Source organism: Epinephelus moara, chromosome 10 (assembly GCF_006386435.1).
Source record: "Epinephelus moara isolate mb chromosome 10, YSFRI_EMoa_1.0, whole genome shotgun sequence".
Classification (NCBI taxonomy): domain Eukaryota; kingdom Metazoa; phylum Chordata; class Actinopteri; order Perciformes; family Serranidae; genus Epinephelus; species Epinephelus moara.
In genome coordinates, this window is record NC_065515.1 from 15,137,490 (window position 1) to 15,152,559 (window position 15,070).

The following is a 15,070-nucleotide window of genomic DNA, read 5'->3' on the forward strand; positions in this document are numbered from 1 at the left end:
TGTGTGTGTGTGTGTGTGTGTGTGTGTGTGTGTCTGTGTCTGTGTCTGTGTCTATTTATGTATCTCTATGTGGGGTGGGAGGGTTGGGTTTTCTCTTTTCTTTTTTGTTTTCTGTTTTGGTTTTTTTGTTGTTTTTAACCTCTGTGAGTCACTTTGTGTTACTGTTGTATGAAATGTGCCATAAAGTTGATTTGAGTTGTAAAAGAATATTCCTTCATTTTCTTTCTTTTTCTTTTTCATTTTTAACTTCATTTGATGTATTTCCCATCAGGTATAGTGTTCAGCAATGGGAACACGTGGAAGCAGCAGAGGCGTTTTGCATTGTCGACCCTCAAATATTTTGGATTTGGCAAGAAGTCACTTGAACCCGTCATCTTAAATGAATTTATGCACTGTGCAAAGGACTTGAGTAGCTATGAAGGTAAATAGTGTATGCACAACAAAACATTAACAATGGTACACAATCACGAATACACTTTACATCTAATTTTCTGTCTAATTGTGGAGGTAAACCATTCAATCCTCACCTCGTCCTCAACAACGCTGTCTCCAACATCATCTGCACCTTGGTTTTTGGTCATCGCTTTGAGTACAGTGATGAGAAGTTCATCAAACTGATGAAGAGCTTTGGCAAAGCTTTCCAGCTTCAAGTCTCCATCTGGGCACAGGTACGACATTTTAAAGCTATTGATTATTAAATCTTAATACTGTGTACTACTGTGTGGCAGTCCTCATGATAAAACAGTTTATCACTCATGCAAGAGGCTCTATTTGGGCACAGATATGTAATATTCAGTACACACACAGCTCAATATGGAAAATGTGTAAGATGCTCAAGAGCTGATTTGTAAACAGGTTTGAATATTTGGTATGGATTGTCATGAATAGAAAATCTTTCACCCAGATGTCTTATCAATAAGTAATTGTTGCAATCTGCTCTCTTCTGCAGCTTTACAACTCTTTCCCTCGACTGATGAGACGTTTGCCAGGGCCACATCAGACAGTCCTGCACATCTGGAACAATGTGAAGGACTTCATTAGACTGGAGCTTGAGCAGCACAGACAGAACTGGGATCCCTCAGACCAAAGAGACCTCATCGACTGCTACCTGAAAGAGATTGAGATGGTGATTGACACTAGATGTGGCTTTGATTTTTTTTTACATAAAATGCTTGTCTGACCTTACATGCACATTTGCCATAGACTCTGCCTGACAGCACTGTCTTTTAAGGCCTTATCGCCAACAGCATACACCTATTGTAGTCTAGCAAAGCAAAGGCATTTCAATATTTTTCAAGGTACAAGGTCCAGCACATATTAAAAGCCTTTTAATGGTCTTATTATTATTGTTATTATTAACTTATGTTCTAATATTCTTGTTCTAAATTATTTCGCAGCATTTTTGAACGCTTGTATTTGTATATATTCTCAGAATAAGGAGCAGGCTGACAGTACTTTTAATGAGGAAAACCTGGTTATGTCTGTCTTGGATCTGTTTGCGGCTGGCTCTGAGACCACGGCCACCACCCTGCGCTGGGCTTTCCTCTACATGGCAAAGTACCCTGAGATCCAGGGTAAGATCACTGACCAGGCCAACACGGCTCTGTGCAAATGGGTGACACCAGAACAAGTGCTCTTTTAATAGGTGGAAAATTATTGATGCATCATGTGACTACATTTACTTCAAGGTGACAAATGTCATTACAAGTGAACTTCACATTCACGACTAATTCTGTGCAACAAACAGGTACCTGTAAAAGATACTGCATAACTGATTGTGATTGATTCAAGTTTGTAGTCCAACTGGAACACAAATATATCCGTTCACTAATGTGGCAGTGCTGCATTGTGCTCAATCTCTCCATGGGTCTTTTGCAAACTGTTGATGAAATAAAGTCTCCCTTCTGTCTGTTCCCCTCCTGTTGCACAGCAAAGGTCCAGGCTGAGATAGACGAAGTCATTGGACAGTCCAGACAGGTGTCCATGGAAGATCGTGCAAACCTGCCGTACACTGATGCTGTCATACATGAGATCCAGAGGATGGGCAACATAGTTCCTCTCAGCGTGCCTCATGTTACCAACAGGGACATCGAGCTGGGAGGATACACAATCCCAAAGGTCAGTTCTCCTACGCAAGTTTTATGCCACATCATTACCATGTACTGTCTGTTCTTTCTTCATGAATTGTCATTATGATTCCAACCACCAGGGACTTACAATAATCCCCAATCTGACCTCGGTACTGTTTGACAAGAATGAATGGAAGACTCCCAACACCTTCAACCCAGGACACTTTCTGAACGAGGAGGGCAAGTTTGTGAAGCCAGCTGCTTTCATCCCTTTCTCTGCTGGTGAGGAGCAACACAATGTCTTATTTTTTCAGTATATTTACCTGTTTAGACGGGAGCCTGGAGCATGTCCCAGTGTACACTGAGACTGTACGGTGCACATAATGATTGCAGATTGGTCCAGAAAAAACTCTGATGATCAAGAAAAGAACAACATACCTACATTCATCTTGTGATGAATGCCAGTCACTGATCAAAGCCACTTCAGTCAGGTTTTAGGAAGCAGCATAGCACTGCTACTGCTGCCCTAAAAGTTGTTAATGATGTGTTTGAGGCATTGGACTCTAAAAAGTTTTGTGCTGCCTTGTTCATTGACTTGTCCAAGGCATTTGACACTGTGGACCACAGTCTTTTGTTGAAAATTCTCCTCAAGATTGGCATCTCCAAACAAGCAGCCACTTGGTTCCTCAAGATTGGCATCTCCAAACAAGCAGCCACTTGGTTTACAGACTATTTGGCAAGTAGAATGCAGTGTGTTCAGATGGCTGAGTTAGTTCCACCTTTCTTGAGGTCACAAAAGGCGTACCTCAAGGCTCAGTCTTAGGACCCATTTTGTTCACAATTTACATTAATGATCTGTGCACAAACTTGTCAAATGCCTCATATCATTTTTATGCGGATGATACTGTAATTTATTGCTGTTCACACTCTATTGCACAGGCATTTGAATTCTTGCAGTACGCTTTTGATGTAGTGCAGACTCGTCTTGAACAACTGAAACTGGTTTTAAATGCTGAAAAATCCAAAGTAATGCTCTTTTCTAATTCATCTTTTCTCCTGGAGAATATCCCCTCAATTAGAACTGCTTTCATGCTCACATTAGAAATTTGGTCACCAAATTAAGGATGAAACTCGGTTTCTATTACAGAAATAAGTCATATTTTTCCCTCAGAGCTTGGAAGCTTCTGATATCGGCTACTTTTCTGCCTGTACTTGAATGTACGAAGGTATACACACTGGATGACTCTGATTTATAAAGCTCTTCTTGGCTTGGTTCCTGCCTATTTATGCACTTTTCTTCAGAGAACTTAAAGCCATTATGCCTTACGATCTAATAACATTTTGCACCTGTCTGCTCCTTGTGTTCAGACTGAAATGGGAAAAAAAGTGTTCAGTTTCTCTGCTCCCTCTGCTTGGAATACTCTCCAATCTGAACTAAAAATACCAGAACTTATTTCACCTGAAGCCTTTCGCTCTCCTAAAAGACCGAGAACGGGAATCTATCAAACAGTGCTTTTGTTCTTAAGCTGTTACTGAAACCATACCTCCTGCACTTTATTTGTCAAATTGTTTAGATTTCTATATTTCAATGTTTGTATCTTTTTTCTGTCTTTACATTTGTGGTATTTATTATGAATTGTGCTGCTGCCCTTCTTGGCCAGTTCACCCTTGTGAAATAGGTCTTGATCTCAATGGGTCTTTTATCTGGTTAAATAAAGGTTAAATTAAAAAAAATCACTGCAGTGTCATCCCAGGAATACTTGACTTTTGCCCTACCAGTGGGCACCAACAGAGCCAAACATTGGCAATGTTTGACTAAGGCCCTGTTTAGACGACAACGGTTTCTCTAAAAACGGAAAAGTCTGTCCTTTGCGTTTTAAAAAACTTCTGCGTTTATGTGGCGACGTTATTGAAACGATCCCCGTTCACACAGAGCCGCAAAATCTACTGGAAACGTTGTAGTATGCATGCCAGGCCAATGGGTGGCAGTGTAAACTTGCAAAGTAACACCACGGCATGACGCCATGCACCTGTGCTGAAGCACGTTCCTCTACAACGTGGTGATTACAAACCAAAACAAAGAAGACACAATGGCGAAAGCATGCACAGATAACTTTGTCTGGATGGACGACGAGGTGGAGTTGCTACAGTAACAGATCAACACTTCACTTCAAATCAACAGGGTGAGCAGCACAAACAGAGCTCGGCATTGTTGTTGTGACGGTTGACTTTCTTGCACATGCCTAGTGACTGGAACCGTAATGCGCATGTGCGAAAAGTCTCCGTTTTCAGAGGAACTGCATATTGCATTTACATGACAACGGAGACGCCGCCATTTCCAAAAAAATTGCACTCTGGAACCTGTTTTCAAAACGTTGTGTTTTCAAGCACCCAAAACGCCGCTGTCGTGTAAACGATCGGCCAAAACGCAACTAAAGTTTACCATTTTCAGTTGAAATCGTTGTCGTATAAAGTGTGCCTAATTATTTTGGTGAACCTCTGACCTTTTGTCTAAACCTGAAATCAGGACAAAGTTTGTCATGGTTAACCCAACGGTTAGCAGTTCTGCTCCTTAGAAAGACCTTACAGTATGAGAATGTCTACTGCTGTTGTCTTAAATTAGTTTAAACTCTGGGCCAAAACTGTGCCAAAGACATTTTCAGTTTGTTTCTGTTTGTTTTCCTGTCTCAGGTAAGCGGGTGTGTCTCGGAGAGAACCTGGCAAGGATGGAGCTTTTCCTCTTCTTCACCTCCTTCATGCAGCACTTCACCTTCTCCATGCCTGCTGGGGTGAAGCCTGTGATGGACTATTGCTTTGGTGTGACTCTGGCACCATGTCAATATGAAATCTGCGCAACCTCACGCTAAGAGTAAATTTGACATAACAAATATTCAAAAAAGTAATAACTTTTTGTCATTATGTCACTATGAGGAGGTTTAGTAAGTAAATCAAAATGTTGCTTGGCTTCAATTATACATATATTTTTTTAGGCTAGATTAGACCTTATTTGTCTTTTTGTTGATTTCTCTCATTTAAATCGAAAATTTGTGAAACGTCTAAAAAATGTTTATGATGTAACATTTTGATTTCTAATACATGCCAAAGAGGATATGGAGGTCGATTTTTGTTATGTATTCATATAATGACATGGCAAATCAAATTTTATGATAAGATTTTTTGAGGTTAGGAGTTAAAGCAGGATTTTTAAATTCTGATAAGAAAACATAAACAGCCATGTGCAGTTATTTTGTGTGTGTGTGTGTGTGTTTGTGTGTTAATATTGACTTGAAATAGCAAAAAAAATAACATTTTGGGGGATTTCTGCCAACTAAATAACATGAAGAAGGGTCCAGAATACTGCTGTGGTCATGTAAAAACCTTGCAGCCATTCTGGATGAATAGGTTATTTATGATTACAACTGTTACATAACACAACAACTCATAAAAGCCATACTCTGTTCAGTAAAAGTTCTACATTCAAACTCCTTTACAAAATCAAAAGTACTTCTGCAGTAAAATGGCTCCTGTGAGTTATTTGATTTATACATATACATATATGTATATATATATATATATATATATATATTACATTATTTGATCATTACTGATGCATCAATGCATAATTAACATTTTGTAGCTTCTCAAGGTGGAGTTAGTTTTATAGAAACTATGTTTTTTGCTGAGGGGACTGGGAACCAAAGGAACATACAATCTATCAGGGGGCTTGTTAGATAATGAAGGACAAATAGCGTGACAAATAGAAAAAACTGATTTCTGCACCAATTTATATTTTTGTGAAATTTGTGAAATTTATAATCTCTGGGGGTTTCATCTGAGAAATTTAGAGGGTAAATCTCTTTGGTGGAACTGCTAAGAAGTTATAGACATCTGAAATGTGACAGGGGGCGCCAACTAGACATTGCTTTGGTGCTACCAATCATAAATCTAAGGATTACAGCTACCCCTGTGTTATCTAACCAGTGTTGTCACCGTGGTAGCAACTTGTCAAGAGACAGCCCCCATGTGCCACCCAAACTGTCCACACCTTTAATTACGGGCAAATTTAAGCCTTAATAATCTTTAAACAGGTGATTTATATAAAATTCAGCACATCTACATCAACAAATTATAGGCTACTGCTAAATTAAAATAACTGTTTCGGGGTCACTGATTAACAGTGTTTGAAATCTTTTACCAAGTATGAACAGAGCAGAGTACATGCTTTTAGGGTCACAGACTAACAGTGTATGAAATCCTGTTTCCAAGAATGAAGCGGGCAGAGTCCACCTCAGCCAGTGGGCTTTTGTTCTATTGCCAAGTGTCATATTATTGGCTCAGGGCAAACCACACCAGTTTCATAGGATATGCAAGCAAAATGCAGGCTTCCATCATGTTGATGAGGAAGAGGAATGATGATGTTGGTGTGAAACAGAGAAAAGGTCACAGTTGTTTTTTCTTTCTTTTTCCGGGTGTTTCATAACAGCCTGCATACACACCACTTTGGATTCCTTGTTACATTGTTTTTCCTGGAAGTCTCTGCCTATCACCTCCCTTGATGGTGTCACACAGGTCATGAAGATCAAGCTCTGATTGGTCGGGGACTAACATGCAGTATGTCTCTCAGCCAAATCACAGCCAGAATTAATGACTTTCGCAAAGGACCATTTTGACAGACAGAGATATTGTGTAGTCTGAGCCTGGCAGGTTTGAGCCCTTATTTGCAGAATGGATTCAATCTTTTCTGTAATCGGATCCTACATTGACTGGGATGTCAGAAGTCTGCTGCTCTTCACTGCAGTTTTCATCCTCACTGCAGATTATATTAAGAACCGTCGGCCGAACAGCTTCCCTCCAGGACCTCGGGCATTTCCTGTTGTGGGCAACATATTCACTGTGGATTTCAACAGGCATTTCCTGTTGTGGGCAACATATTCACTGTGGATTTCAACAGGACCCATGAGAGTATGACACAGGTAGATCATAGATATCAAAAATGTCTTATTAATGCAACTGATAGGACTCATGTTTATATTAAGCACCATGCACTGCCTTTTTCCTCTCACTCATCTACTCTCAGTTAGCAGGGAAATATGGAGACGTGTTCAGTCTGCGAATGGGCCAGACATGGATAGTTGTGTTAAATAGGTTTGAGGTTCTGAAAGAAGCTCTGGTAAATCAGGGGGACAGCCTGGTGGACCGACCAGACAGCCCTCTGGAGTGGGACATAGCTCATGGACTAGGTGAGAAGACGGAATACACACACAAAGCCAAATGTATTCAACTCATTATTGTAATACTCATACAGGACATAAATGAGTGAGGACACTGTGTGCTTCCCCTCCAATCAGTGTTAAGGCCCATTTATGCTCAACGTTAAATACGGATCCGGATATGGACAGAGCCTTCTGTCCGTTCATTTCGTCCGTATTTTTGCACGTTTCCATAAAGCTTACAGATACGGGCCAAACGGAGCAGTACCACCGGAAACCGTGGGGCAGTGTTGCTGTCACTACCCGATACGTAGCTCTAGTGAGACACGAAGAAGAAATAATTCAATTTCTCTCATTGTCGGCAGTACTAGAGAAAATAATTCTCTGTCCTCCAGTCATGATGTTTNCACTACCCGATACGTAGCTCTAGTGAGACACGAAGAAGAAATAATAATTCAATTTCTCTCATTGTCGGCAGTACTAGAGAAAATAATTCTCTGTCCTCCAGTCATGATTGTCGGCAGTACTAGAGAAAATAATTCTCTGTCCTCCAGTCATGATGTTTTTAACGGCCTCACCGACCACCGCCTACTATAACGCTGCCTCTGCTTTTGTCTTTTATGCAAGAGGTACATTATCAATATCTCCTCCACAGTCGCCATGTTTGTTTTTGAGTTTGTTGTTGTCATAAACTTTTGACGCTGGGCTGCCTCCTGGTGGACATATTGGTTAACATCCATGCCAACGTAAAGGGCGCATGGAAGTATGTGGGCAGTGACGGTAACATCGTTTGAAACGGACGTATACATTTTCGTACGTAAAGGGAGCATAAATGAGCCCTTATAGTTGGTGTTATTGTTCATACTTTTTATTAAGTTCAAATATTATGCTTTACCCTTTTCATTTTGTATTTTCAAGGTACATAAACTGTCACATTGTCTTTCAACGTCATCTTGTGAGGATTTTGCTGTGTTACCTGGGCCTGCTACAGTGATCAAGCAACAGCATTTGGACAAACTGATCATAGTAAACACTTCAGATCCATACGACTTAGCAGCCCAAGGCCGGATCACAGACCCTAATTCACTATGTCCAATTACATGGACTTTATGAGCTATATTGCTTTTGGACCGAGTGCATAAACTTTTGTAACGGAGGTAACGGAACGTGTACCTCATAAGATGGTTCCCCCATCCGACACAGCGTGATATACCCTCACACTCTCGATAGCCAAAGCAGTATCTGGCCACTATGTGTGGTCACTGATCCAACGACTGACCAAACTACCTTTATTTGTTAAGTTAACACAAGTACTCAGGTTTAGGCAAGGTCCCAAAATAATTATTAGACATGTCTATAAGACAAAGGGTTGTTTATTCATACAAAAGGAACATGTACAGTTCTGTCAAAATTACAATCCAAACACACCTCAAATTGCAGTGAGAGCTATAGGATATTTTGTTTTCTTACCAGATCTCTCTTGAAAATGAGACGTTGTGTCTCAGTGAGTTACCTGTTTAAATAAAGGTTAAACAAATTCCTAACAAAGAAGCATGTCCATGGCATTTTTAGCCAGTAGCCAGTGTCGTTCTGGTCTATTGCCTAAAACCCCCATTTTTTTTCTCCGGAATTTACCTGCACAGTGGTCTTTACAAAGTTCTTTCCTGTTGGTGTACTTCACACAAAATAACAAATCCATTTTTATAGCTAGCAATTTTTAGCAGTTGCAAAAATTAAGCCAGTGCCCAAACAATTTGAGTGTTCTCAGGGCCCTCACACATCAACCTGACGATTGGCTGTTGGTCAGTGTCGGGCTATTGGTGAACATCTTTCACTCTAGTTTTGGCGGTTAGAAGTAGTTCACCTTTGTCGGCTTTTTTTAGTCTGATTCAGTGTGTTGAATGGGTTTCGGAAACAGTGTAGCCCATCGGTGAATGAAATGACTCTGATTGGCAGTTCAGCTCAATGCAGAAGAGAAATGGAAGTGAGGAAAGTAAACAACTAAAATGTGTAAATGATAAATATCCTTCACTCTTTCAACATCTGGTTGTGTTGTTAATGTGCCAACTGGTGAAGTAGTGTTTTGAATCCGTCCTGTCTGTGTTGCAGTTGACTGTTGGTTATATTCCTTGTGGTGTGTTCAGGTGCAACTTTTTTTGGCAGAGACACTTGTGAGGCATTGCAGCAACTGTCCTTTGTTGCCACTAGTTCTTTGATGTTCTTGAAATGTCATAAATTGTGTTGAAAGCTCAATTTTTTGGAGAGAATGTTAATGTTTAATATGTATTGTGTAAAAGAATATTCATTAATTTTCTTTATTTTTCTTTTTCATTTTTATCTCCTTTTGATGTATTTCCCATCAGGTGTAGGCTTCAGCAATGGGAACACATGGAAGCAGCAGAGGCGTTTTGCATTGTCGACCCTCAAATATTTTGGATTTGGCAAGAAGTCACTTGAACCTGTCATCTTGAATGAATTTATGCATTGTGCAAAAGACTTCATTAGCCATAAAGGTAAACAGTGTATGCACAGCAAACCATTAACAATGGTACACAATCACGAATACACTTTACATCTAATTTTCTGTCTAATTGTGGAGGTAAACCATTCAATCCTCACCTCGTCCTCAACAACGCTGTCTCCAACATCATCTGCACCTTGGTTTTTGGTCATCGCTTTGAGTACAGTGATGAGAAGTTCATCAAACTGATGAAGAGCGTTGGCAAAGCTGTCAAGCTTCAAGTCTCCATCTGGGTACAGGTACGACATTTTAAAGCTATTGATTATTAAAGCTTAATACTGTGTACTACTGTGTGGCAGTCCTCATGATAAAACAGTTTATCACTCATGCAAGAGGCTCTATTTGGGCACAGGTATGTAATATTCAGTACACACACAGCTCAATATGGAAAATGTGTAAGGCTCAAGAGCTGATTTGTAAACAGGTTTGAATATTTGGTATGGATTGTCATGAATAGAAAATCTTTCACCCAAATGTCTTATCAATAAGTAATTGTTGCAATCTGCTCTCTTCTGCAGCTTTACGACTCATTCCCTCTGCTGATGAGACGTTTGCCAGGGCCACATCAGACAGTCCTGCACATCTGGAGCAATGTGAAGGACTTCATAAGAATGGAGCTTGAGCAGCACAGACAGAACTGGGATCCCTCAGACCAAAGAGACTTCATCGACTGCTACCTGAATGAGATTGAAATGGTGATTGACACTAGATGTGGCTTTGATTTTTTACTCATAATGCTTGTTCATAAAATGCTCATTGTCATGTCTGTCCATCCATCCATCCATCCATCCATCCATCCAGCTACCCAGAAACGCTTTCCAGCCCCTCTTTTGGGACTGCAAGGTGTTCCCAGGCCAGATGAGATATATAATCCCTTCAGCATGTTCTGCCCTGGGGCCTCCTACCAGTTGGACGTACCTGATAAACTCCAAAACGGAGGCGCCCAAAAGGCTTCCTGATCACTGAACATCCTCAACTGGCCCCTTTTGACGTGGAGGAGCAGCAGCTCTACTCCAAACTTCCTTTTGGATGTTGGAGCTCCTCCCCCTATCTCTAAGGCTGAGCCCAGCCACCCTGCGAAGGAAAATCATTTTGGCCGCTTGTATCCGCAATCTTATTCTTTTGGTTACTACCCAAAACTCATAATCGTAGATTTGGTTCAAAATGTCGTTGGACCGTAAACAAGACACTGAGATTCTTGAACTCCTTTGCTTAGGGCAGTAACTCTCTCCAAACCCAGAGGGGGGAAATCCACCATTTTCTGGCAGAGAGCCATGGACTCTGATGTGGAGGCACTGACTTCCATCCTGACTGCTTTACACTTGGTTGAAAACCACCCTAGTGCATGCTGGAGGGCAACTCCAGCCCCACACCCACCCAGAGCCTTTCATCCTGAGAAACTTTAGATTAGTTGAAAGTATAGGTCAGCCCAACTATATGTAGTTGGTACAGCTCCGCCTCCTGCACCAGCTCTGTTTCCTTCCCCACCAGCAAGGTGACATTCCACATCCCTAGAGTCAGTCTGCGATGCCAGGGTCAGCATGTCTTGGTCCCAGCCCTTCCTGCCTGATGCTTGGCTCACAATGCACCTGACCCCAATGCCTACCCTTGCTGGTGGTGGGCCCACAGGGTGACAGCTCCATGTTGTTCTTTCAGGCTGTGCATTAGTGGGACCAAAGCTAAAGAAGTTCACTGGCCAGCACCCCTCCCAGGTCTGGCTCTAGAGGGCCCCAGTTTTCCTGTTCTGGCCAACGTGCTCCATCTCTTTTTATGCTGATTCATCAGGGTTTATTAAACTGTTCTTATTCTAGCCCCTACCCTGGGACCACTTTACTTGGGAGACTCTACCAGGAGATATATTTCCACGGACAGCACAGATTCTTAAGTCACAGGGACATGCAAACCCCTCCACCACATTAAGGTGGCGATTCTTGGAAGTTCCTGGGAACATCATATCTGCTTGTTTTGCAGCTACATCAGAACTAGCAGCTCTTACTGTATTGTAATGACATGACTTTTCATTCTGATGCCACTCCTGGCTTGTATTTGATGAAAGTATAAATACCTTACATGCACATTTGCCATGGCCTCTGCCTGATAGCACTATCTTTTAAGGCTTTATCGCCAACAGCATACACCTCAATATTTTTCAAGGTACAAGGTCCAGCACAAATTAAAACCCTTTTAATGTTCTTACTTACATTATGATCATAAATTATTATGACGCTGGCTGTAATGGCACTGACATGTAATTGTTCTAAATTATTTTATTGCATTTTTGAACGCTTGTATTTGTATATATTCTCAGAATAAGGAGCAGGCTGACAGTACTTTTAATGAGGAAAACCTGGTTATGTCTGTCTTGGATCTGTTTGCGGCTGGCTCTGAGACCACGGCCACCACCTTGCGCTGGGCTTTCCTCTACATGGCAAAGTACCCAGAGATCCAGGGTAAGATCACTGACCAAACTAACACGGCTCTTTGTTCTTACTCAATAATGTGCAAATGGTTGACACCAGAACAAGTGGTCATTTGATATATCACGCAATTACATTTACTCTAAGGTGACAAATGTTGTGCAGTTACAAGTGCCCTTCACATTTATGACTAATTCTGTGCAACAAACAGGTACCTGTAAAAGACACTGCATATCTGATTGTGACTGATTCAAGTTTGTAGTTCAACTGGAACACAAATATATCTATTCAGTAATGTGGCAGTGCTGCATTGTGCTCCATTTCTCTAGCCTGTTGATGAAATAAAGTTTCCCCTTCTGTCTGTTCCCCTCCTGCTACACAGCAAAGGTCCAGGCTGAGATAGACGAAGTCATTGGACAGTCCAGACAGGTGTCCATGGAAGATCGTGCAAACCTGCCCTACACTGATGCTGTCATACATGAGATCCAGAGGATGGGCAACATAGTTCCTCTCAGTCTGCCTCATGTTACCAACAGGGACATTCAGCTGGGAAGCTACACAATCCCAAAGGTCAGTTCTCCTATGTAAGTTTTATGTCACATCATTACCATGTTCTTTCTTCATGAATTGTCATTATGATTCCAACCACCAGGGAGTTATAATAATCCCCAATCTGACCTCGGTGCTTTTCGACAAGAAAGAGTGGAAGACTCCCAACACCTTCAACCCAGGACACTTTCTGAACGAGGAGGGCAAGTTTGTGAAGCCAGCTGCTTTCATCCCTTTCTCTGCTGGTGAGGAGCAACACAATGTTTTGTTTTATGAATGCCTTAACCTGTTCAGAGAAGAGCCTGGAGCCTGTCCCAGTATTTGATGTTCATTACATAATGATTGCAGATTGGTCTTGTGTTGAATACCTGTCACTGATCACTGCAGTGCCATCCCAGTAATACTTGACTTTTGCCCTACCAGTGGGCACCAGCAGAGCCGAACAAGAACGATATCTGAATATTGATTGTGGTGAACCTCTAACCTTTTTTCTGGACACAATATCAGGACAAATTTATAATGGTCAGCCATGCAGTTGGCAGGTCTACTTCATATAAAGGCCTTACAGTATCAAAAATGTCTACTACTACTACTACTACTCTTGAATTAGTTTTATCTCAAAACTGTACCAAAGACATTCTCAGTTTGTTTCCGTTTGTTTTCCTGTCTCAGGTAAGCGGGTGTGTCTCGGCGAGAACCTGGCCAGGATGGAGCTTTTCCTCTTCTTCACCTCCTTCATGCAGCACTTCACCTTCTCCATGCCTGCTGGGGTGAAGCCTGTGATGGACTATTGCTTTGGTGTTACTCTGGCACCACGTCAATATGAAATCTGTGTGACGTCACGCTAAGAGTAGCTCTGACATAACAAATACTCAAAAGAGCAATAACCTGTCATCATTATGTCAGCATGACAAGGTTTATATCAAATAGATACTTGGCTAATTATGCATCACATTGATTTTCAAGGCCAGTTAAGCTTAATCTGGCTTTATTTTTAATTTTTTAATTTACAAAGTTGACATGAGTCACTTTTTATTTTTTGTTGATTTCTGTCTCACATTTCAGCCAAGAATGTGAGCTCCATCTCATAACCATTTATGATGTTACATTCTGGATTTCCAATACATGCCAAAGAGGATATGGAGGTCATTTTTTTATCATGTATTGTAACTCAGATAATGATGTGGTGAGTCAAATATAGTTTAGGATAGGACTTTTTTAAGGTTTGGAGTTAAAGGAAGTTCTGATAGACAACATAAACTGCTGTGTGCATCTTTGTGTGTGTGTGTGTGTGTGTCTGTGTATACGTCTTAATATTGACATACAATCACTTAAAATTACATTTTGGGGGATTTTTACTAATTAAAGAACATGAAGTGTGGTAAAGAATATTGCTGTGGTCATGTGAAACCCTTGTAACTGTTGTGGGTAAACAGGCTATATAGGAATATATAAAAAAGTACTGCCTCTGCAGTAAGGTGGCCCCTGTGATCTATATAATGTATATACATTACATTATTAGAATCATACTGATGCATCAGTGTATATAAAGCATTTTGTAGCTTCTTAAGGCGGAGCTAGCTCTGTAGGAACTGCTTTATTGCTTATGGGATTGGGACTCAAAGGGTCATGAAGTCAGTCAGGGGGCTTGTTAGATAATGGAGTTACAGTAGTAACTAGTAAGTATAGGAATTAAGTAAAACAGTCCCCAGGCAAATTTGTATTTACTTTTTTTTTTAAATTTGTATTTAAAATTTGCACATTATCTGAGAAGCTTAGTGGGGAAATCTCTCTTTGGTGGTACTGTGAACAACTCAGGACATCTGAGATGTGACAAGGGGCCCCGACAAGACACTGCTCTTTGTAAGGGGCTGCAAGCAAAACCAGGTAAAGTGAGCTGAGACCACTTGTGGTGAGGCAGCCTACACTGAGCACTGCCCAGGGGTGTTACTGCTTACTCACCTCAGGTGCAACACAGTAGTACTCACAGCAAAATGGTGCAATCTACACTTACATCTTGGTGCTTTTACTTGCTTGCATAACATGTCGGGACCACACCATGGGTGCCCAGCCTCCCAACAATATGACACTCTTCATCACTGACATAAAAATTACTACTACAAAAAAATAATTAATTGAAAGATGAAACAGCTGTGATTGACTCATTTGTATGTGTGTGTGTTGTTTATTTTTTAAATAACTCATATGATGTTATAAGCAGCTGGTCCCCAGGTATTTTCACATGATCTAATCTGGCCCCCATTCAAAAAAGACTGGACACCACTGGCCTAGGCCAACAAGGGC

The 15,070-nt window shown here is 41.0% G+C and overlaps 2 protein-coding genes across 4 annotated transcripts in view; both read left to right on the forward strand.

The window, feature by feature from the left end:
* The window catches only part of LOC126396432 (cytochrome P450 2J6-like), a 24,062-nt gene extending 18,884 nt beyond the window's left edge, over positions 1–5,178 (forward strand). Inside the window, exons 3-9 of one of the 3 annotated variants that reach the window (XM_050054500.1) lie at positions 272–421; positions 508–668; positions 950–1,126; positions 1,433–1,574; positions 1,931–2,118; positions 2,210–2,351; positions 4,761–5,178. In XM_050054500.1, coding sequence (XP_049910457.1) covers positions 272–421; positions 508–668; positions 950–1,126; positions 1,433–1,574; positions 1,931–2,118; positions 2,210–2,351; positions 4,761–4,936 — 1,136 coding nt within the window. In that variant the 3' untranslated portion in view covers positions 4,937–5,178. The remainder of the gene's footprint in view (positions 1–271; positions 422–507; positions 669–949; positions 1,127–1,432; positions 1,575–1,930; positions 2,119–2,209; positions 2,352–4,760) is intronic. The other 2 variants (XM_050054503.1, XM_050054502.1) reach the window with 2 other exon arrangements.
* A 275-nt stretch (positions 5,179–5,453) lies between these two features.
* On the forward strand, positions 5,454–14,914 carry LOC126396433 (cytochrome P450 2J4-like). Its single transcript, XM_050054504.1, has 10 exons — positions 5,454–6,932; positions 6,977–7,042; positions 7,147–7,309; positions 9,643–9,792; positions 9,879–10,039; positions 10,319–10,495; positions 12,109–12,250; positions 12,600–12,787; positions 12,870–13,011; positions 13,439–14,914. The coding sequence occupies exons 1-10, from the start codon at positions 6,795–6,797 to the stop codon at positions 13,612–13,614; spliced, it is 1,503 nt and encodes a 500-aa protein (XP_049910461.1). The 5' UTR covers positions 5,454–6,794; the 3' UTR covers positions 13,615–14,914.
* Positions 14,915–15,070: the final 156 nt, after the last annotated feature.

What these genes read in the sequence shown, in the direction of transcription:
- LOC126396433 (XM_050054504.1), top strand. Translation starts at nt 6,795, where the DNA reads ATGGATTCAATCTTTTCTGTAATCGGATCCTACATTGACTGGGATGTC. An exon ending in GCTTCCCTCCAGGACCTCGG is followed by an intron (nt 6,933 to 6,976) that starts GCATTTCCTGTT and finishes GGATTTCAACAG; the next exon opens with GCATTTCCTGTTGTGGGCAA. An exon ending in TTTCATCCCTTTCTCTGCTG is followed by an intron (nt 13,012 to 13,438) that starts GTGAGGAGCAAC and finishes TTCCTGTCTCAG; the next exon opens with GTAAGCGGGTGTGTCTCGGC.